Consider the following 20,735-nt stretch of genomic DNA (forward strand, 5'->3'; position numbering starts at 1 on the left):
CAAACTACGTCATATGTAATGCAGTGCTCACCACACAGGGCACGACGATCATGTCAGTGTCCACAGCCTTGGTGCTCCTCTCCTCAGAGCGAGGTCTCTTGGTGGGCTGCCACTTCTGAGCCAGCGTCCTAATCGTCTCGTCCGTCTTTATCACGTCGCCATCAAACCTGCGGGACGTCAACCAAGTCAGCCACCACCATGCAACGTCATAGCAGAACATTGTCTGGGATGGATGAAAGCTACACAAGTCAGGCATGAAAATGACATTGGTGCAATGGTATTCAAAACATATTCTTTATGAAGCATATATATTTTTTATTTCTGTAAAGTGTGTTGTGACTGTTAGATGCACTTTTATTCAACTGTGATTTGATTTGTATGGAGGAATGTATGACAGGAATGTGATCCAATTCTCACCTCTTCTGCACCTCCAGAAAGAAGGAGTCCGTTCTCTTCATCTGCAGCTCGTACATGGCCCGCAGGATGTGCAGGGGCGCGTTTAAGGCATCATGGGTAATCTGAAACAGACACAATTCAGAGAGATTGTTACAATTCAGAGAGAGAGAGATCGTTACTTTCTCTTCCAAGTGGTTTAGTGCTATTAAAGCAGTGGTTCACAAGTTTGCCTACAGACTAGAAACCTGGGTTAGAGACCGGAGATCCAAGGGGCTGTTGCCCTTCGATACATTAGTGTCAGAAGTAGGACAATTTTTTATTTATTTTTTTAAACAGTACAATGAGGATGTGGGCATCCCTGCTGACCTGGAAGCAAATCTTAGTCTCTTCGTCGAGCCCCTCCAGTGGGTCAGGCCGGTTTGGGTCGGGGTCGTCGGCACAACAACTAGAGTGGTCCGAGTCATGCTCCTTGTCTTGCTCCTTCTCCTCCCTCTCCCCGTCCTGGCCCTGGGCCATGCTGTGGATCTCTCTCTTGGAGGAGTAGAGCATTATGGAGAGGATCTCCAGGTCTCGGAGCAGCCACAGCTTACTGAAGCCGGTCCCCTTACTGCACTTCCTGACCAGAAGCTGGGTCAGACCGGATTGTTGGATGGCCTCCTGGGCCTCGGCAACGCCGTGCTTCTACAGGGAAGGAACACAACAGGGAATGTTAGACAAAGTCTTCAAGGTCAACCACTAGAAGACGGAAATTCAATAAAAAGACAAAAAATCTAGAAGAAAAACACAGCACAGGTGATTAACATAAAATGTCATATTGAAAAGAGAGAGAGAAAGGCACATAGTGTAGAAGTTGAGTGATGATAACCAAAAAGGTGGCTTTGTTTCTGAGGTACCTTGAGTGTGTTGTAGAGGCCCTTGAGGGCCAGTGAGACAACCCAGGAGGCCTCCACAGCGTCGGGGGTGCTGCTGTCCTGACTGCTCTGCAGCAGGTGGCTGATGATGGAGGTGAAGTTACTGAGGTAGCGGGTTAGCTGGGCCTGGGGGGGTCCCTGACCCTGACCTACGCCCTGGACCTGGGACCCTGGGCTGTGGGAGCCTGTAGCACTGGAGTCCTGCGGCTGGATCAGCTGGTAGTCCTTCACTGTAAGGACAGGAGAGGGGTGGCATACAGATTCAGAAAATCTTTATTGCCCCGTTGCTGGGCAGTTTGGCTGCAGCAGTATAAAAACATCAAAACATACACACAAATGTGTGAGGGTTTAAAATACAGCTCTACTATGTGCACCATGAGCAAAATGTATGAAATTAACTGTGACAGTCCGTCCTCTCACCTGTCTTTCTCTTGCGGGTCTTGACATCCACCACAGCAGCGTGGTTCTTCTCGGTGAAGTGCTTGAGTAGGATCATATGATGCTGCTCGTTGGCATTGTCTATGAACACTGACTGGGTGCCCATACACAGCACCTAGGATAGCAGAAAGAGCCAGGGTCAGACAAAGGGCACAACAGTGCAGGGCAGAAAGTCTACAAGCCCCTTGAATGGTGGACTACTGGAGGAGACAGCAGCAGGTTGAGTGATGCAGTACGACGACGCCAACACCCTCATCAAGTTTGCTGAAGACACAACGGTGGTAGGCCTAATCACTGACTACGACGAGACAGCCTGTAGGGAGGTCAGAGACCAGGCAGTGTGGTGCCAGGACAACAATCTCTCCCTCAATGTCAGCCAGACAATCACGATGATCGTGGACTACAGGAAACGGAGGTCCGAGCACGGGTCGGGAGCTTTAAGTTCCTCGGTGTCAACATCGCCAAAGATCTATCGTATCATGGTCCACACAAACCAACACAGTTGTGAAGAGAGCACGCTTCTTCTCCCTCAGGAGGCTGAAAAAATTTGGCAAGGCCCCTCAGATCCATAAAAAGTTCTACAGCTTCACCATTTGAGAGCATCTTGACTGGCTGCCTCACCGATTGGTATGGCAACTGGCTCCCTGCCATCCAGGACCTCTAGAATTTTGCCCTAAAAACTGTCAAGGACTCCATCCACCCAAGTCATAGACTGTTCTCTCTGGCACCACACAGCAAGCAGTACCGATGCACTAAGTCTGGAACCAACAGGACCCTGAACCGCTTCTACCCCCAAGCCATACGTCTGCTAAATAATTAAAGTTTACCCATACTAACTTTTGACTCATCACATAGTGTATTTGGAAAGTATTCGGACCCCTTGAGTTTTTCCACATTGTTACGTTACAGCCTTATTCTAAAAAGGATTAAATAGTTCCCCCCCCTCAATCTACACACAATACCCCATAATTACAAAGCAAAAACATGTTCTTAGAAGTTTTTGGAAATATCACATTTACATAAGTATTCAGACCCTTTACTCAGTACTTTGTTGAAGACCTTTGGCAGCGATTATAGCCTTGACTCTTCTTGGGTATGACAATACAAGCTTGGCACACCTGTATTTGGGGAGTTTTTCCCATTCTTCTCTGCAGATCGAGTTCAAGTCCAGGCTCTGGCTGGTCACTCAAGGACATTTAGAGACTTGTCCCGAAGCCACTCCTGTGTTGTCTTGGCTGTGTGCTTAGGGTTGTTGTCCTGTTGGAAGGTGAACATTTGTCCCAGTCTGAGGTCCTGAGCACTCTGGATCGCTCTGTACTTTGCTCTCGATCCTGACTAGTCTCCCAGTCCCTGCCGCTGAAAAACAGCCCATAGAATGATGCTGCCACCACCCTGTTTCACCGTAGGGATGGTGCCAATTTTCCTCGAGACGTGACACTTGGTATTCAGGCCAAAGAGTTCAATATTGGTTTCGTCTGACCAGAGAATCTTATTTATCATGGTCCGAGTCTCCTTTAGGTGCCTTTTGGCAAACTCCAAGCGGGCTGTCATGTGCCTTTTACTGAGGAGTGGCTTCTGTCTGGCCACTCTACCATAAAGGCCTGATTGGTGCAGTGCTCAGCGATGGTTGTCCTTCTGGAAGGTTCGCCCATCTCCACAGAGGACCTCTGGAGCTCTGTCAGAGAGCCCATCTGGTTCTTGGTCACTCCCTGACCAAGGTCCTACACCCCTGATTGCTCAGTTTGGCTGGGCGGCCAGATCTAGGAAGAGTCTTGGTGGTTCCAAACTTCTTCCATCTTCCACTGTGTTCTTGGGGACCTACAATGCTGCAGAAATGTTTTGGTACCCTTCCCCAGATCTGTCCCTCAACACAATCCTGTCTCGGAGCTCTAAGGACAATTCCTTCGACCTCATGGCTTGGTTTTTGCACTGACATGCACTGTAAACTGTGGGACCTTATATAGACAGCTGTGTGCCTTTCCAAATCATGTCCAATCAATTGAATTTACCACAGGTGGACTCCAATCAAGTTGTAGAAACATCTCAAGGATGTTTAATGGAAACAGGATGCACCTGAGCTCAATTTCGAGTCTCATAGCAAAGGGTCTGAATACTTGTGTAAATAAGTTCTGTTTTTTATTTTTAAGAAATTTGCAAAAAGTTCTCAAATCTGTTTTCACTTTGTTAATATGGGGTATTGTGTGTAGATTTTTATTTACCTTTATTTAACTAGGCAAGTCAGTTAAGAACAAATTCTTATTTTCAATGACGGCCTAGGAACAGTTTTCCCTGATGAGGATTTGTTTTTATTTAATCCATTTTAGAATAACACTGTAACGTAACTAAATGTGGAAAAAGGCAAGTGGTCTGAATACTTCCCGAATACACTGTTTCTTGCTGCTACTGTTTATTATCGATCCTGTTGCCTAGTCACTCTATTTCTAGTTATATGTACATATCTAATTCAATTACCTTGCACCCTTGCACATAGACTCGGTACTGATACCCCGTGTATATAGCAAAGTTATCGTTACTCATTGTGTATTTATTATTACGTGTTATTACTTTTCAATAATTTCTCAATTTTCTTTCTCTCTGCAAGTAAGCATTTCACTGTTAGTCTACACCTGTTGTTTACAAAGCATGCAAGGAATAAAATAAAATTAGTTCCAGTAAATTATTGTCAATAGTATATAGGTATATAGCATTGGATGCTCCTCAGAGGAGGAAGGGGAGAACCATCCTCTCCAGTGAATGTCATAAAAATGAAAATAGTGAAACATTAAAAAAAGTTATCCTTTTTAGAGATATATATATATAGTTTTATTTAAGCTACAAAATAATTGATTCAAACACACTGTTTGCAATGAAGGTCTACAGTAGCTTCAACAGCACTCTGTAGGGTAGCACCATGGTGTAGCCGGAGGACAGCTAGTTTCTGTCCTCCTCTGGGTACATTGACTTAAATACAAAACCTAGGAGGCTCGTGATTCTAATTCTCTAACTATGACAATTTCTGGAGGACGTCCTCCAACCTATCAGAGTTCTTGCAGCATGAATTGACATGTTGTCCACCCAATCAAAGGATCAGAGAATTAATCTAGTACTGAAAGCATAAACTACAGCCTACAGCTAGCTAGCACTACAGTGCAAAAAATGTGGTGAGTAGTTGAAAGATAGTTGAACAGTTAACAAATTAAATTCTTCAAAAATGAAGGAGAAGCGATAGTTAGCTGTATTTTGTTGTAATTTTCACAATTTCACTTACTTAGCTAGCGAATGCAGCGAGCTAGTTCAGCCTACTCAAACACTCGACTCAAACAAAGAGGAATGTTATGTTAGTTAGCGGGATATGGCTATCCAACACTGGAACTCTTCCAAGTTAAGGTAAGCTTTTGGTTTTATGAATTTATTGCCACCGGGGGCCCCTGCTGTAGCTGTTAAACTGCTTGCTGCTGACTGTACACTGTACTACATGATTGTAGCAGGTTTGCTAACGCGTTAGTTCTAGTAGCTATGTTGACTATGACTGTAATAGGGTGACAACAATGTAGGCTGTGTGTAGCGATTATGATGAAGGTTTGGCTTGGAAAGATTTTGCGCCTGGTCACAGACAGCTGATGTGTTGTGCACTGAAGTCCACAAGTGAAGGGAAAAGGTGAGAGGAGAAGAGCGCATAGATGCGAGAAGGAATTATACAACAGTCAAACTCATGTTTGCAACTGTTGGACTAATGATTACACCCTAGATTGGTACCATATTCCTTTTACGCAATTACTACATCAAGCTTGTGACTACAAACTCATTGGATGCATTTGCAGTTTGTTTTGGCCTATGTTATCCCAAAAGTCTTACAAAACCGATTAACTAGCCTGCTAATATTGTTGCACTTGCTATGTCTAGGAGTCTTAGGTCTAGTTAACTGGTCTGTAACCTGAATACATTTTTTAATTCATGTGAGAAATCAGCATTTGAGGACCGTGTTGGATGCACATGTGCCTAAGGAGACAGCAACCTTACCTTAGGTCCAGGGACAGCTTTGTCTTGACTCTTTTGAGTCGGCGAGCCCAAGCAGATTATTATGGTCAGATGGTGACGGAAACAAATATAAGCAAACAGGAAAACTACAAAACAGGCTAATAAAATCGAATAAAAGGCCTCAAACAAACCCAGCAGCCTCACGGCTTGCAAGCTGGGACACTGACAGACGATCACCCTAAATGGCAACCAGGCTCAGCACCTGGACAAGGTTGCTGCTGCCCCCTGTGGGAATGGAATGTGGACGCGATAGTGAGCTGTAGTGTGCTGTCTAAACTACCTAACCTATTCCATAAAAATAGTAACTGAATTAGTCAGTACCTCAGGGAAGCCGACCAGCACCAGCAGGGTGAAGAGGTTGGTGCGTTTCAGCGTTTGTGGTAGTTGCCGGACACAGTGGTCAGTGAAGGCTGCTATGACAACACTCCACTGGGGACAGGCGTTCAGGCTCCGCAGGATATCAGCCACCGAACACGCCCAGTCCAGACCTATACGACTATATTTCAAAAGAGAGAGAAAATATATCTAGTGACTTCAGCATAACAATGACTGTCAAGCAACCTCTTTAGGTATGTCCCATATGACAACAAAGAAGAGAGCGGGAGAAGAGATGTCTCACAACAATGGCGTTAGAATAATTGGTCAAGCAACACAGTCAAATCTGCAGCAAACATAGGAAAATTTCGGTTGAACAAAATTTTACTGTGAGCTGCAAAATAACTCATTTTTGTAAGGATTACTGTGGCTTCTTTGTGGCAATATTCTAGGACCTTGCCATTCCTACTACATATAACAGACAGCCTATATGGCCACCTGATTATTTACAGCTTCAGTTTAGACCGAAACAAACATTTACATTCGCCACACACTACCTTCTATACTGTTCGCTAACGTTAGCGAATGTTGGCGGGTAACACAAAAACAAATGGAATATGTTAGCCAACATTAGCTAACGTTTGCAAACTATTTCCCTAGTTGAACGCACATCTAGATCTACTGGATGTCCTGTTCCACTCTCCGGTTCACTGTGGTTTACAACTCATATATAAACACAAACAGTGAATGCATGTCTATGGTGCCATTGTTTACCTGTCCAGACAGACAGCCCCCAGGCTGAAAAGTAGCTGGGTGGTCTTCCAGCCCTGTGTGTCAGCCCCGGAGGCAGCCCCCTCTCCAGGGGTGAGCAGCTCGTACTTATCGGCCAGGGCATCTCTGACGGCCGCGTCCGCCTCCAGGGGTGGTATCCTCAGCAGTAGCTGCCCCAGGAGACCAAGGGTCAGGTGGTAGGTCTCGTTCAGACACCCGGCATTGGAGATGACCACCCTGAAGAGCTGGGGCAGGATGGGGCTCAGGCTGGACAGAGCAAGGGTGGAGCCCTGGAGGAGGGGGGCAATGTAAGAGGTCAGAGGTCAATGGATAAATAGTTACAGCGGTAACTACACAGTAATAACTGTAGTAACAATATTGCATTAACATGTAGTTGCATAGTAACTGTTGTTAGTTATTACTGTGTAGTTACATAGGGCAACTTAAGTGACCGCTTGAACTTAAAGAACGGTGTATTGGCTCTGAGCCCCCTTGGCTATTCAGAACAATACAACTGAAGGCACTTCATAGACTCAGTATGGACTTCCTAGCTTCTGCTGCTATCTTGTAGTACAACCATCTTACCGGTTTGGCTGGAGGCAGCATGGCAGCTAGCAGTCCCAGGATCCTCTCTCTGGAGCACTCTGCAAACACATGCTCCTGGATGGGCACCTTGGCCATCTTCTCCATCTTCTCATCCCTCTCCTTCATCATCTCTCTCATCTCTTCTATGTCCTCAGGCGTTGGAGAGGTGATGGTATCTGAGCCCGACTCTGGAGCTGGGGGATACAGGGAAACAGGCAAAGGTTAAGGCAAAGGTTAATTTAGCTTCATCTCCAGACTAGGCGCAACAGTCATGGATAAAGAAGGATGGATGAATGCTGTGATACCGACTGACACACTCATTCAAACAAGTCGGTGGACAGGATGACTTAACCAACATTAAATTCAGCTATAAGATACGTGCAACATTCTTGTACCATTTCACCAATTGGTGATGAAAGCTAACAACAATCTGACACACATTCAATTGAATTGAATTCAAAGCGACTACTAAATTCCATGCGGGGGGGGGGGCGATTAGAAAAGCACAAGGCTGGTCCTTCCATCCTCACCTCTGACCACAGGAGAGAGTGTTCCCTCGCTGGACAGAGACGGGGTCTGGCTGAGGCTGGACGAGTCGAGGGTGTCCTGTTTCACCAGCTTCTTCTTCCCCTTCTCCTGTCCTCCTTCTCCCTCTGACGTGGAGCACACCTCCAGGGCAGCAGGGGGAGACTGCACCTCCTTCTCCTTCCCTTTCTCCTTCCCCTGGGCTTTACTCTGATGGATCAAACAGAAGAAGGAGCGTCAGTGTGTGGTGGTGTATTGGAGCAGTAGAAGTGAACAGCTGCAGGGGGAAATTGATTCTGAAGCAGAATCATATCGGTAAAAACAGACATTTTACAAGGAGTAGGGACACAATATGGAAGCAGAGGCCTGGCTCCAGGCCAGGGTCTAGTAACTCACCTTGTCCCTAGAGGGCAGTGGTGAGCAGATAGCAGTGGTGGAGCCAGACAGAGAGGAGGTGTCTTCTGTGGTGGTGTTGATGCTGAGCTCCTGGGAGGGTGACTCAGGACACAGCTCACTCTCTGACTCATTAGAGGCCAGCAGGGACAGCAGGGCAGAGGACCGCAGACCTGCACACACACAGGGATGGAATGATTTAACAGAAACCCTAACAAGTTGCGATATGTAACTGTACAATTTCCCACCCCCCCTCCCCATCACTACAAGATATACAGGTGCTGTGCGGCCTACCTTTGCCAGTCTGTCCCTTGAGTAGGCACTCGGTAATGAGCTGTGAGCAGCGTGTCTGCAGGGCGGAGGCCTGGGTCAGGGTGTCTGGCCCCAGAGGCTCCCCCTCCTGCTGTCTCTCGCTGCTCAGGTCTGAGGTGTAAAGAAAAGAAACAAATACTTTTCAATGACAATTACAACTCCATCAAGTTGAGTGCTGGTCCCATTTTGTCATTGTTATGTGACAGACTATTGACTTGAAGCTCCCTTTCATTTGTATGCCAGAGGATAAGAGTTGAGCACGTTTACCTGAGGTGTACAGGGCCAAGGCAGCAAACAGCAGCCAGGAGTAGTTGTGGATGTAGGGCTGGATGAGACGGTGGCGGTCACTGATCCTGATGGTCACCATGGGACAGACGGTGATCCGATGGGTCGGGAGGTGACTGGAGGACGACATGAAGGAAAAACAAGAGGCAGGGTGAGAGATGGTAAGCTGCTGCAGTACCTGTGCATTACCACCACAGTCAATTCTACTGAGGAAGACGTATCAGCTTTAGCAGGTTTTAGACAGATTAGATAGAGACGTAACATATAATAAGCCTTATTACAAGACATTATAAAGCCTCGTACATGCTTTTGGCGTTATACCTAAAGTGTTTCTGAAACAAAAAAGTGTTAGTATGTTACCTGTCGGGGTATTTCTTGGCATTGTAGCAGCCGAAGCAGAGGTCAAAGTCTTCACAGACATTACAGTTGATCCTGCTGCCCACAATGAGGCCCTGGCAGTGGTCACACGCATACTCCATGTTCACCATCTCATGGTCGTCCTCGTGACCCTCCGGTTTGGCACCACCTAGATACACACAGAGACGGTTCAGGTAGTTTTGAGGAAAGATGCAACTGTTTTACGTTCTCACGTTGAAGCTTAAACAAGACATTTCAGGTCCAGCTCTACACAGTGTGTGTGTGTGTGTGTGTGTGTGTGTGTGTGTGTGTGTGTGTACTCACTGAGGAAGCAGGTCTTGCACAGGTCCATGTCCATACACTGCAGACAGCGGTACCGGTGCCAGGGGGCCATCCTCTCACAGCCATCACAGGAGATCACCACGTTGAGCAGGTCACAATAACGAGCTATGAACATGTGCATCTGAGGACAGGAAGGGGTTAAGTACATCAAGCTTTTGGACAATATCATGGACATGGTTGGGGTCAATTCCATTTCAATTCAAGCGGTAAACTGAAATTCTAATTCCAATTGTCCTCAATGCATTTCAATGACAAAATTGTAATTAGAATTGACATTTTTGTTAAATTCCTAAATTCCTCATCATGGCCATTCTGTATCTCTGGGGTCCTGAAAGAACCCTGTTCAGGATAAGTGTGTACACCAGCTACGTATTCTTTACATGTCAACTTTCCCTTGCTATATTACAAGTGACCACATAATATATCAGAGATTAGAAGATAGTTTTCAGAAGAAAACTATCAGTAAATATTTGCCAAAGAATTATTCATACTGCAGAGATCCCGGATGTTTTTGTGGATCAGCTGCTGCCTTAAAATACCAACTCACTCAAATATCACGGGAGGTTATGGCAGAAGGTGTTGTCGGGTTTTTATTTGACTCAAATAAGGAACTAAGCACATGACCACGCAGTAGGGATGTTTACAGTTAAATTTGACCAGTCATGCTTATCGGTGTATGGGTAAATTTGCATAATTCTGTGGACTTTAATTGACCAGTCTGTATTTTCGTTAGTCATGCATCTTATTTATCCCACATGACACCCACCCTGTTTAACAACCCTGTTCCGAGGCTTTTAAATGATATCTAATTCAACCGTTTATCTTTTAAATGTTTTGGCATTCAGCTCCAGAAAGTCACTTTCTGACCACATCTACCATTGCCAAATACGTATAAAGTTTGTTCAAATCAAAAGCGGAGCGGTCAAAAAGTGATTGAAATCAAATGAAACGACCCCTTATCCAATCCTCTCAGATCTACACAAGAGCCGAGGGGGTAGGGACTAGGGATTGAGTATTAGGTATTAAAGGGTCCGAGTCCACTCTACCTTTCTCCTGTCCTCCATGGAACCCTCCTCGTCAATCTTGTCATACCACTTCTCAAACATCCCGTCCACGCACTCGTCCATCCAGTCCCGGTTCTTCTTGTAGTCTGCTATCTCATCCTCCTCCGTCCACTGACTGGGGACAAAATCAGACAGGGTGGAAGATGAGACGGCCATTTTCTCACATTTAGGTAACATGTTACCTTCAGGTGATATCCTACCCTTTATGTCTGGCTAATATCTAGCGGAGCATGGTCTTCAAATAAAAACTGATTGATATTTTCACAGGCCATAACACTCACTCTTGTAGCGCATGAAGAAAGCTGTTGTGTCTAACGCATGTTATGTGGCATATATTATGAAGATAGAGTAGTTGAACGCTTGGTGAAATGCTACTAAACAGCGCCACCACTCCACACCACTAGTTGGCACCATTCCTCTGTCCCTCCTCAGACGGTACCTGATGGCAATGTCGTGCACGCTGATGTTCTCCTGGGACATGGTGAGGAGGAGGTCAGGTAGTTTGATCTGGAGGAACAGGGGGAGGTCCTGCACCTCCCAGCTCATGTCCAGGAGATGCAGCAGGCATGTCTGAACACAAGAAAGGGCAGGCAGCAGGACCCTGGGGAGGGGAAGAACACAAATTAGTTATCAATCAGCACATTTAAATGGGAGAGGGGAGGAGAGAGCAGAATGGGTTTCACTTATTTTCTCTATACTCACAAATGCTGTGTCATAACTGGCACAGCAACACAGCCGACCAGTATACATCTTTATCATCCTTATAATGTCTTATTACAAGGCTTATAACACGTTATGTCTCTCTATGCAGCAGATTTTCAACTGAACAGGGATTAATGAATACATACTTCTCGTTGAGACTGCTGAAGCCTTGTACTGCCTCCACCAGCATGAGGACTAGTCGATGGTAGGACCTCCTCACCTTCTCTCTCAGCTCCTGCCCACTGCCAGACAACTGGGAGAAATAACTGCCCAGGGAAAACAAACCCTGAATGAGTGTCTTAACAGGAAAAGTAGGTGGAAATAGATCATTATATCAATACAAAATCAGTGGATCTCAATCAGACTGTTATTATTGCAATCATGAAGCCTTTATGACAGCTACATGACACATTATAAAATCAGTCTTTATAGGGTCAGACGGACCTGGTGAAGTCTTTCTGGCAGGCCAGCAGTTCCTGTAGGAACAGAATGCAGGGGGCCTGGAAGAGGTGTGGTTTCCCCAGGGACAGTAAACACTGCTGCACCGTCTCCAGTACCTTACACACACTCTGAGCCTGGGCCTTGTTCAAGGACAGCGTCTGCCGGACACTGCACAGGTAGATAAATATAAATACACACACAAAAACAAAGGCTTAGCAAAACATAAATCACAACATTGGCTCTAGAGAGCAAGTCTGTTCAATCTAACAGTTTAAGAACGACAATATAATAACACATTTATAAATGAGTTAAAGGAAATCACTGCTTCCTAATCAACAAAGCCAAACAATGAACCCTTCCAGTGCCCAGTGTGTGGATGACAGTGACACATACCTGACAGCAGTCAGTGTCTGGTCCTTCATGAAATTGATGATGTGTTTGAGGAGAGGGTAGCGTTCCTTGATAGAGGGGGCAGAGCGAGGCTCTTCCACGGAGCGCAAGGAGAGGAGGCGAAGGCGGCCCCGGCTGAAGGAGGGAGCCTTCCGGGGGAAGGTGGAGGGGGAGGCAGGCTCTGCTGCCCCTGGCTGGTAGGACAGGCTCTCTGTGGACCCCAGGAGGCCCTGGCTGGATGGGCCCGGCCCTGGGTCAGAAGCTGTCGAACCTTGGGGATGGACCCTGAAAGAATGAGGGCAGCCTGGTCCAGGCACTGGGCCCACAGCTCCAGACCTTGCCTCACAGCCCCCCACCTCAGAGCCTGCTGCCTGGGAGGACTGGGCTCCCAACGAGGTGCTGGGCTGGAAGTCCCCCTCTGATATGGAGGTGGAGTGGAGGAGTGGAGGATGTAGGACAGCGCTGCCCTCTGCTGCCCTGGAGGAGTCGGTGTCCAAGCGAGAAGAAGCGCCACTGGGGGGGAATCTCAACAAAAGATCGGCCTTCCCAAGGACCATCTCAGCTAGAGGAAAAGGAAGTGGCAGGAGGGAGAGATTTGAAGCATTTGTCCATACATATGCATGATTCTAGTTAAGATATTTGTATCAGTACGTTTAAAATACAAATCAAAAGGGTTGTAGTGCTCACCGAGACCATCCATGGTTACTTCACAGTGGCCCTCCTCCTTCTCCTCCTCAGAGACATTCATTTTGCCTACCAGATACCGCTGCTTCATCTCCAACTGAAAACAACAGAACACAACACACTCACACCACTGATAGGGGCCTTTGATTGTGTGTTATTTGTGATTCTTTCTTTTGTCTTCTGTGTGGCTGTGTGTATGTGCGCAGTTTCTAGGTTCATTTCCCCTAGAAAGATAATTAAATTGTGTCGTATTAAATTGTATAGCAAATGAATGAATCAAAGGGATCATTTGAGTTTAAGGATTCACTCAAAAGACACTCACCATCCATGTTTTGATGCTCTCAGCCAGTGAGAAGACCTGCACAAAGTCTTCACTCAGACTCGCCTGACCACCCTGGCTGGCTACTCGTACAGAAAAGGGGGAGGGGGGGGAGAAAAGTGAAGGAACATATAAGTCAATTCACTATCCAAATTAAACAAATGTGAATCTAGTTAAAACAGTTGATATCAACAACAGCGCTGAGCACATAACAACCATGATAGGGATTAGCGTCCTATTCTCATTGGCCACCAGTACGCCTTTTCCCGTTTTCTAAAAATCCATATAAGAGCATAGCATGGAACAAAATGTAAAAAAACCTAAAAATATATGTTTTTTCACCCCAAGTCTGTAAATATTGAATAATCCTCTTGTAATAAAGTTAGTTATGTAGGAGGAAGGAACTTAGTCGAGAGGAAAAAAAACTCTAAATGTAAAAAAGCTCAAATTTACATGCATTGAATAATCCAGTTGACGAGCATGCGTCACTGTCTAGGGTGTGGTCCAGAAGGGGCCAGTGTTGTCCACAGGCGGGTCCCAGAAGGCAGGCTGCAAAGCAGGAGCAGTGGGCCTCTGAGTACATGCCCTTTTCATTGGTTATTATTTTGTTTTTACCCATTTTTCTTCCCAATTTTATGATATCCAAATTGGTAGTTACAGTCTTGTCCCATCGCTGCAACTCGAGAGCCATGCGTCCTCCCAAACATGACCCTGCCAAACTGCACTGCTTCTTGTTAACCCGGACTGCTTCTTGTTAACGACACTGCTCGCTTAACCCAGGAAGCCAGCCGCACCAATGTGTCGGAGGAAAGACCATACAACTGGCGACCGTGTCAGTGTGCATGCGCCTGGCCCGCCACAGGAGTTGCTATAGTGCGATGGGACAAGGACATCCCCGGCCGGAAAAACCCTCCTCTAACCGGGACGACGCTGGGCCATTTGTGCACCACCTCATGGGTTTCCCGGTCGCAGCCGTCTGTGACACAGCCCAGGATCGAACCAGGGTCTGTAGTGACGCCTCAAGCACTGCGATGCAGTGCCTTAGACCGCTGTGCCACTCGGAAGGCCCACCATTTTCATTTTTGCATGTCATCTCCACCTCCCTGTTTAGCCAAAAGATGACGTGGACATGACTCTGTCCCCTGGCTGTTCTTCAGGGAGGTGAGGTGGACGAATACAGAATCTTCAACGTTTATGATTGGATTACTTTCCAACGTTAGGGTCTCTAACCTTTGCAGCCCAAAGAAACTGTTCTCTGTAATCTGAGAGACCTCGTTAGTCATTAGGTTTAGGAACCTCAAGTCACTTAAATGTAAAGTCCACAATAGTGATATCATTCCAACAGTTCCAGATTTATCCAGCAACAGAACTTCTCTGAGGGGATTTCTGCGATCTGAAAGCGTCACAAAGAAAGTATTTTCAGCCATGTAACAGGACTGTCACAAAGAAAATGTTGACAAGTACTAGGTGTTTACTAAGAAAACACATGGTGAATTGATAATTGGACAGTAATAACCTATGAATTACTTGTCTGTTTCTTTGGCATCTTCTCCCCTGTCTGTGGTAATGACAGTTCTCCATCGTGTCGTTTGCTCCACAGAAGGTGACGTTTGAGGCTGGGCCCCAGCTGCAGTTCCTGTTCCACTCAGACAGCAGCAACAACGAGTGGGGCTATAAGTTCACAGTGACGGCCCACGGCCTGCCTGATATCACCGTGTCCTGGATGTCAGACCTGTAATACTATTGTGTACCATTTGAGTGAGATTCTTCAAAAAACGGATCAATCTCAGATTAATGGGAAGCTCCTTAACACTGTGGATCTCTGATGACAACATATCACATATGATCAAAAACTACATATACTAGGGACTAGGGAGGGTAATACTTTTGTGTATCATTTGAGTGAGATTCTTCAAATAATGGATCAATCTCAGATTAAATGGGGGCCTGAACACCAGTATAAAAGCTGATGTTGAGCACCTCAAGCCCTTGACAGTTTCTCACTGCAGATACTGCGTCGTTCGCAGAGTCATGGATCTATCAATCAAGTTCTGTGATAGAGTCTCAATACTGTTTAACAGACTAAAAGGAAATGCTTTTTTCATTGAAAGAAACATAACGCAACTTTGAGACGTTCGAACGCCACAGCACATTTTGTGTAATATTTTTGTGTAGCACATGCAGAGAAGATTATATGGACATTAAAAAAATGTGAAAAGGCGTCCTGCTTTAGAAAATGTGAATAAGGGTGAGGTGAACCGGGAGCCATTTTTGCAATTTTTGTAATTATCAAATAAATTAAATGAATCACTCATTCTAATTATTCAATTACCATAGATCCTGAGAGCGTGGTTGAGGGCTGGCGTGTGGTAAATCATGGCTGCAAAGATGGCATTCACCGCCATGTCAGCCTTCCACCCCGCAACTATCTCGTTCCTAATTGGCTGCTTCTTGCAGGCCAGCATGAGGCTTTTCATCAACTGAGTCCTGCCGTCTAGAGGCTCCTCTGTCGGGTTCCAGTGACCAAAGTCGGCACAGAATCTCATGAAACAATCAGAACAACCTGGCTGGCATGTCTTCACCTGATTCACAGAGCAAGAGAGAATATTAGAAAGTGCCGTAACCATACATACACAATCACATACTTATTTCTATTTCATTCTGTGGCTGCAACAATATGATGTGACCTGCATTTATGCATTGGCATTCAGCTATGGAGTGAGAGGTATATACAAATAGAAACACTGACTCAGTGCTCGTACACCATACCTCATCTGTGTGGACGTGGGGAGATTCAATGAGCCCGTGTCTGAAGACAGGCTTCCACAGAGGAGAGGACAGGACGTGGGCCATCTTCCCAGCAGGAAGCTCCTTCACACTGCGGATCTCTGATGACAACATATCACATATGAAAACCACATATACTAGGGAGGGTAATACTTTTGGGTGCAGGCCTTAGTGTGAATTAGGAGAAAGAACAGAAATGGGGAGATTTTTCTCTCTCTCAATATCTCTGTCTCCATCGTGCTCTAACCAACTACCTCCTTCCCTCCACCCCCTCTAAATCCCTCTCCCCATCCCTCCCTCTCACCGTGGGGTGATTTGAGGGCCATGGTCCTGGAGGCCAGGCGGCCCATGAGTCGGGCCACCAGGAGCTGTAGGTCTGACATCCAGGACACGGTGATATCAGGCAGGCCGTGGGCCGTCACAGTGAACTTATAGCCCCACTCGTTGTTGCTGCTGTCTGAGTGGAACAGGAACTGCAGCTGGGGCCCAGCCTCAAACGTCACCTTCTGCGGAGCAAACGACACGATGGAGAACTGTCATTACCACAGACAGGGGAGAAGATGCCAAAGAAACAGACAAGTAATTCATAGGTTATAACTGTCCAATTATCAATTCACCACGTGTTTTCTTAGTAAACACCTAGTACTTTCTGTAATGTCTCGGGTAGCCGTGGTTACCTGCGCACACTGTTCCTGGTGCGCACAATCACAAAAACAATTTCCGCATCCAAAAACCAACAAGCCAATCATCCTGAAGAGCCTGACTACATGCTCCCCTGAAGGAGTCATCAAGGCTATCCAGCGCCCTATACATCGGGAAGACCACACGCGCGCTGAGAACACGGATCACAGAACACAAAAGCTCTATTAGACGCAAGGATGACAACTACCCTCTAGCAGCCCACTTTATCCTGCACCAACACACAGTCAATGAACTAAAGTTCTGGGCAATAGAGAAAATAAAGAGGAATGAGAGGGGCTGATTTTGACCGTTTCCTACTACAAAAATATACGGTTGCTCCCCACGGACGAAACAAACAACTAGAACTAAACATTTTTCTAGTATACCTAGACTGACTAGCATAGCCTTGTGGATTTTCCTTGTTTATCTGAGTTTTTGATAACTGCTATAGTTTCTTTTTTATAGAGCGTGTTTTACGCACCAGTGCCTGTACTGTTCTTTACGCTCTTCCTTCAAATATATTCCTGTGTGTTATTTTTCATCTTGTGATGTGAAAATGTAGCATATATGTTTTGTATATAGTTTATTTTCCTGTCATGTGACATTTACTTGTCCCCGCCTCTATTTCTAGAGACAGGTCGGCTTCGGTCCACAATGCTGCCTGAGGAAGACTCTAGCAGTCGAAACGCCCTGCAGTTGTGCGTCCTCATGTACAATGCTGAGCTGCTCCTAAATGTATTCTTTTGTAAACATTTTCTGTTTATTGTTCACTAAAAGTTTATTGCAAAGTACTGGCCGCCTGCTGGTCCTTTTTCTTGGATTACCTGCCATTTAGGGGCCTACCTTCCCACTGCCCTAATCTCAGCCGTGGTTACCTACCTTTGGCCATTTCTCAGTCCCGACCTTCATGTCGTAGCGGACCTTCCCTCCTCTGGCGTCTGTGAACTCTAGGTAGTCGTATCTGCCAGGATTCAAGAGAACGCTACATGAGGTAATGGAAATGTAAAGAGATTTCCTTAATCTCTTGATGATATTATGTCACATGAAGAGGAATTCAAATAATTACATGCATGCAAACAGTTGGTCAGATATGCTAAGAATAAGTGTATCTGATAAGGCATAATCTTCAATGAAAAGAACAGAATAGAGAGAGAGAGGAAGAAAAGAGACAGGACAGAGATAAAGAGACAGAATGGTGTGTGGCTCTTATGCTCACCTCTTCTCTGTCTCACTGCGTTCGTCAAACTCCACCTCGAAGGAAGTGGCCCCGGGGCAGGCGAAGATGGTGGTCTCGTGTCTGCTGTTCTCGTAGTTATGAGGAGACTCCATGTTCCAGGTCCTCAGGACCACCGGCTGCTGGGGCTGCTGGCAGCTCTCCAGGTCCACCTAGCAGGGACACAACACATATCACGTTAACATCACATCTAGGGTTGCAAACTGCGGTTTTCCAGAAATCCTGGTTGGAGGATTCCCAGATTTTCTTCATATTCTCTCATATTGGGACAGTTGCCGGAATGTTGCAACCGTAATCAAATCAGACAAAAGCAGCATATGGGTTCATTCGGTTCCTTTTACATAAACCATGCAGTTCTTCATGACATCAAACAGACCCAGTCCTCTACGGTAGTATGAAGGTTGACTGACCTTAGAGAAGATGTCTCCCGTTTCACTGGAGAGGTTTTTAAGCAGCTCAACCAGAGAGGCGAAACTGGTGAGCAGAATACAGTGAGGGATGTCCAGGAAACACAGCTCCAACAAGAAGATCATCTGACAGAGACAGACAGACCCAGAGGGTTGGTATTAGCATTAACATCTGACAGACAAGAAGGTTAGCATGAGCATCTCTCTGGTTCAGTGTGATGGTACGGTTAGCTCGTTCAGTTTAGGTAGAACATAAAGGCCAGACATGCGACAGGTGGATTTTACAAACTGCTGGGTAACTACTATATGTCCAGATTCGCAGAACTGACTATTGAATGAGTGACATAGCACCCAGTAAGTGATAAGAGGCAGGGGAGTTTTTCCACAGTGATAGAAACAAAGAGAGTGTACCATCTGTCTGGTGGCCATGGCCAGGATGGATCCATTGAGTTTGTCAGTGATTTCAGCTCCACTGTATCTCCGCAGCAGGCCTCCCAGCACTGTCTTAGTGCTGCCCAGGAACTGATCCACATCTACAGGGAGAGAGAAGAGACACACTATTTATTCGCTGTGGATCTCTGTAATTTAATTCATTTACAGATGCCCTTCAACCTCACAAAGTGTAATTAAAGGAGTGTTTTCACTTTTTATTTATTTTTTTCAAAATCCCTATTGTTTAAGAAAATGGCATGTTAGAGACACTTTTTGGAGGAATTGACTTGGTTTTGAGAAACGCACATTTCCGCAATAGACTTCCTCATTGCTTGTTCTGCAGTATGGGAACTACGGATAAATATCCAAAAATACCCAAATACGGATTTTTTTTTATTTATTTAGAAGCTGCAAAGCTCTTAGCAGGTCTTTCGATGCTGCACACATGAAATTATCCGCAAAGTTATATTCCGTTTTGGTGGACTTCAGCGTTACATTTTCACGTGGGAGCATTTGCCATTTCTAAAAGGACGTATTTGGGTGCTTTTGGAGCCTTTGCTCATGTTTATTCGTGGCTCCCATACTGCAGAACAAGCAATGAGGAAGTCTATTGCAGGTAGGATAAGTTTCCCCAAACCAAGTTAAATTGCAAAAAAAAAAGTGTTTGGACCCTACTGTAATAAGCTATTTACGTTGATTTGGTTAAAAAAAGTTCATCAGTCCTTTAATTCAATGACCCACGCTAGCATCCATTGACAGCATTGTCCTATGTAACAACAAATCAATGACATGCTGTTCATTTATTCCTCTTCAACTAACTAACTAGGAGAGCCTGTACAAAGGGATATTGAAAGTCAGACATATTGGTGAGACACTTACATTTGAGGAGGATATCTCTGGCCAGGTCTGCAGCGGTGGGGGCTGCAGCAGCCCCTCCTTTGAGTTGCAGGTAACACCAGGAGAGCAGGCTGCCCTGCAGAGCCCAGAACAGAGACAGTAGCACCTTCCTGCTGGCCCCGCCACTCACATCCACCATCATCACCTCACACTGACAGAGAGAGAGAGAGAGAGAGAGAGAGAGACATACAGAAGAGATTACCTAAATTAACACAACATTTTGTCATTACAGTTTGGAACGAGGTCAAGGAAACTGCCCAAAACAGGTTGCACTGTTGAGGCCATTCGCTCCACTAGGGGCTAAAAGGGATTATGGTTAAGTAAGTAAAGTCATCTCAGTTTGTGTACAACTGTATGAGTTGAAAGAAAAAAGGAAGTGGGGTGGGAATGACGACTCACTTCCCGAGTGGCCACCAGTAGCAGGGTCTCCATGACACTGAGGATGGGGCTGATGTCAAAGTCTGAAGGAGCTCCTTTAGGAGGGAGCAGGAGAAGGCCACTGGGATCCTGGTCACTGTAGCAGAGGAAGGGAAGAGAACTGAGCTCTAATTCACCTATTGTGTGTGTGTGTGTGTGTGTGTGTGTGTGTGTGTGTGTGTGTGTGTGTGTGTGTGTGTGTGTGTGTGTGTGTGTGTGTACAAATTATTACCTGAAGTAATTACAAAGCGATTCAAACGTCAATTTCACAGACTCTGGCTGATCCTCCTCTGTGATGTTTTTCTGAAACAATTAAAAATCGAAGATCGTGTATAGCTGTTAACCGCAACTTCAACAGAAACAGCACAAAGTTCCCCCAGTGCCAATGGTCTGTCAGCAGCAGATGGAGCTATTTCCCAGTCACTCACCATCATGTGGAAGAGTTTGTCTCTTCTGCTTTGTTTGTCTGGGAAGAAGATTGCGGCTCCGTTCAGAACGGCTTTCACTGCCTCCTTCCTCAGGGCTTTGTCCACTGTCCCCTCAGCCTCTGGACCATCTACTACTGCTCAACACAATCACAACTTTAAACCTTCTCCACTTCCAATACTCTTT

General features: G+C 45.8%; 1 protein-coding gene across 8 annotated transcripts in view; it reads right to left on the reverse strand.

The window, feature by feature from the left end:
• zzef1 (zinc finger, ZZ-type with EF hand domain 1) overlaps nucleotides 1-20,735 on the reverse strand; it is a 55,705-nt gene that overhangs the window by 23,360 nt on the left and 11,610 nt on the right. For 5 of the 8 annotated variants that reach the window (XM_071413588.1, XM_071413560.1, XM_071413569.1 and 2 more), the window contains exons 16-47: nucleotides 20,552-20,685; nucleotides 20,356-20,426; nucleotides 20,106-20,220; nucleotides 19,689-19,857; nucleotides 18,789-18,910; nucleotides 18,381-18,503; nucleotides 17,953-18,122; nucleotides 17,616-17,718; nucleotides 16,360-16,561; nucleotides 16,038-16,156; nucleotides 15,601-15,850; nucleotides 13,272-13,351; nucleotides 12,953-13,046; nucleotides 12,269-12,827; nucleotides 11,879-12,043; nucleotides 11,581-11,700; nucleotides 11,172-11,333; nucleotides 10,715-10,847; nucleotides 9,651-9,789; nucleotides 9,330-9,495; nucleotides 8,952-9,085; nucleotides 8,667-8,795; nucleotides 8,376-8,545; nucleotides 7,985-8,189; nucleotides 7,455-7,648; nucleotides 6,873-7,159; nucleotides 6,105-6,279; nucleotides 1,728-1,860; nucleotides 1,290-1,537; nucleotides 763-1,077; nucleotides 418-518; nucleotides 32-167 (exon numbers count right to left, since the gene is read on the reverse strand). In XM_071413588.1, the coding sequence (XP_071269689.1) occupies nucleotides 32-167; nucleotides 418-518; nucleotides 763-1,077; nucleotides 1,290-1,537; nucleotides 1,728-1,860; nucleotides 6,105-6,279; nucleotides 6,873-7,159; nucleotides 7,455-7,648; nucleotides 7,985-8,189; nucleotides 8,376-8,545; nucleotides 8,667-8,795; nucleotides 8,952-9,085; nucleotides 9,330-9,495; nucleotides 9,651-9,789; nucleotides 10,715-10,847; nucleotides 11,172-11,333; nucleotides 11,581-11,700; nucleotides 11,879-12,043; nucleotides 12,269-12,827; nucleotides 12,953-13,046; nucleotides 13,272-13,351; nucleotides 15,601-15,850; nucleotides 16,038-16,156; nucleotides 16,360-16,561; nucleotides 17,616-17,718; nucleotides 17,953-18,122; nucleotides 18,381-18,503; nucleotides 18,789-18,910; nucleotides 19,689-19,857; nucleotides 20,106-20,220; nucleotides 20,356-20,426; nucleotides 20,552-20,685 (5,423 nt within the window). The remainder of the gene's footprint in view (nucleotides 1-31; nucleotides 168-417; nucleotides 519-762; nucleotides 1,078-1,289; nucleotides 1,538-1,727; nucleotides 1,861-6,104; nucleotides 6,280-6,872; nucleotides 7,160-7,454; nucleotides 7,649-7,984; nucleotides 8,190-8,375; nucleotides 8,546-8,666; nucleotides 8,796-8,951; nucleotides 9,086-9,329; nucleotides 9,496-9,650; nucleotides 9,790-10,714; nucleotides 10,848-11,171; nucleotides 11,334-11,580; nucleotides 11,701-11,878; nucleotides 12,044-12,268; nucleotides 12,828-12,952; nucleotides 13,047-13,271; nucleotides 13,352-15,600; nucleotides 15,851-16,037; nucleotides 16,157-16,359; nucleotides 16,562-17,615; nucleotides 17,719-17,952; nucleotides 18,123-18,380; nucleotides 18,504-18,788; nucleotides 18,911-19,688; nucleotides 19,858-20,105; nucleotides 20,221-20,355; nucleotides 20,427-20,551; nucleotides 20,686-20,735) is intronic. The other 3 variants (XM_071413577.1, XM_071413598.1, XM_071413543.1) reach the window with 1 other exon arrangement.

This window comes from Salvelinus alpinus, chromosome 1, assembly GCF_045679555.1.
Source record: "Salvelinus alpinus chromosome 1, SLU_Salpinus.1, whole genome shotgun sequence".
Lineage (NCBI taxonomy): Eukaryota > Metazoa > Chordata > Actinopteri > Salmoniformes > Salmonidae > Salvelinus > Salvelinus alpinus.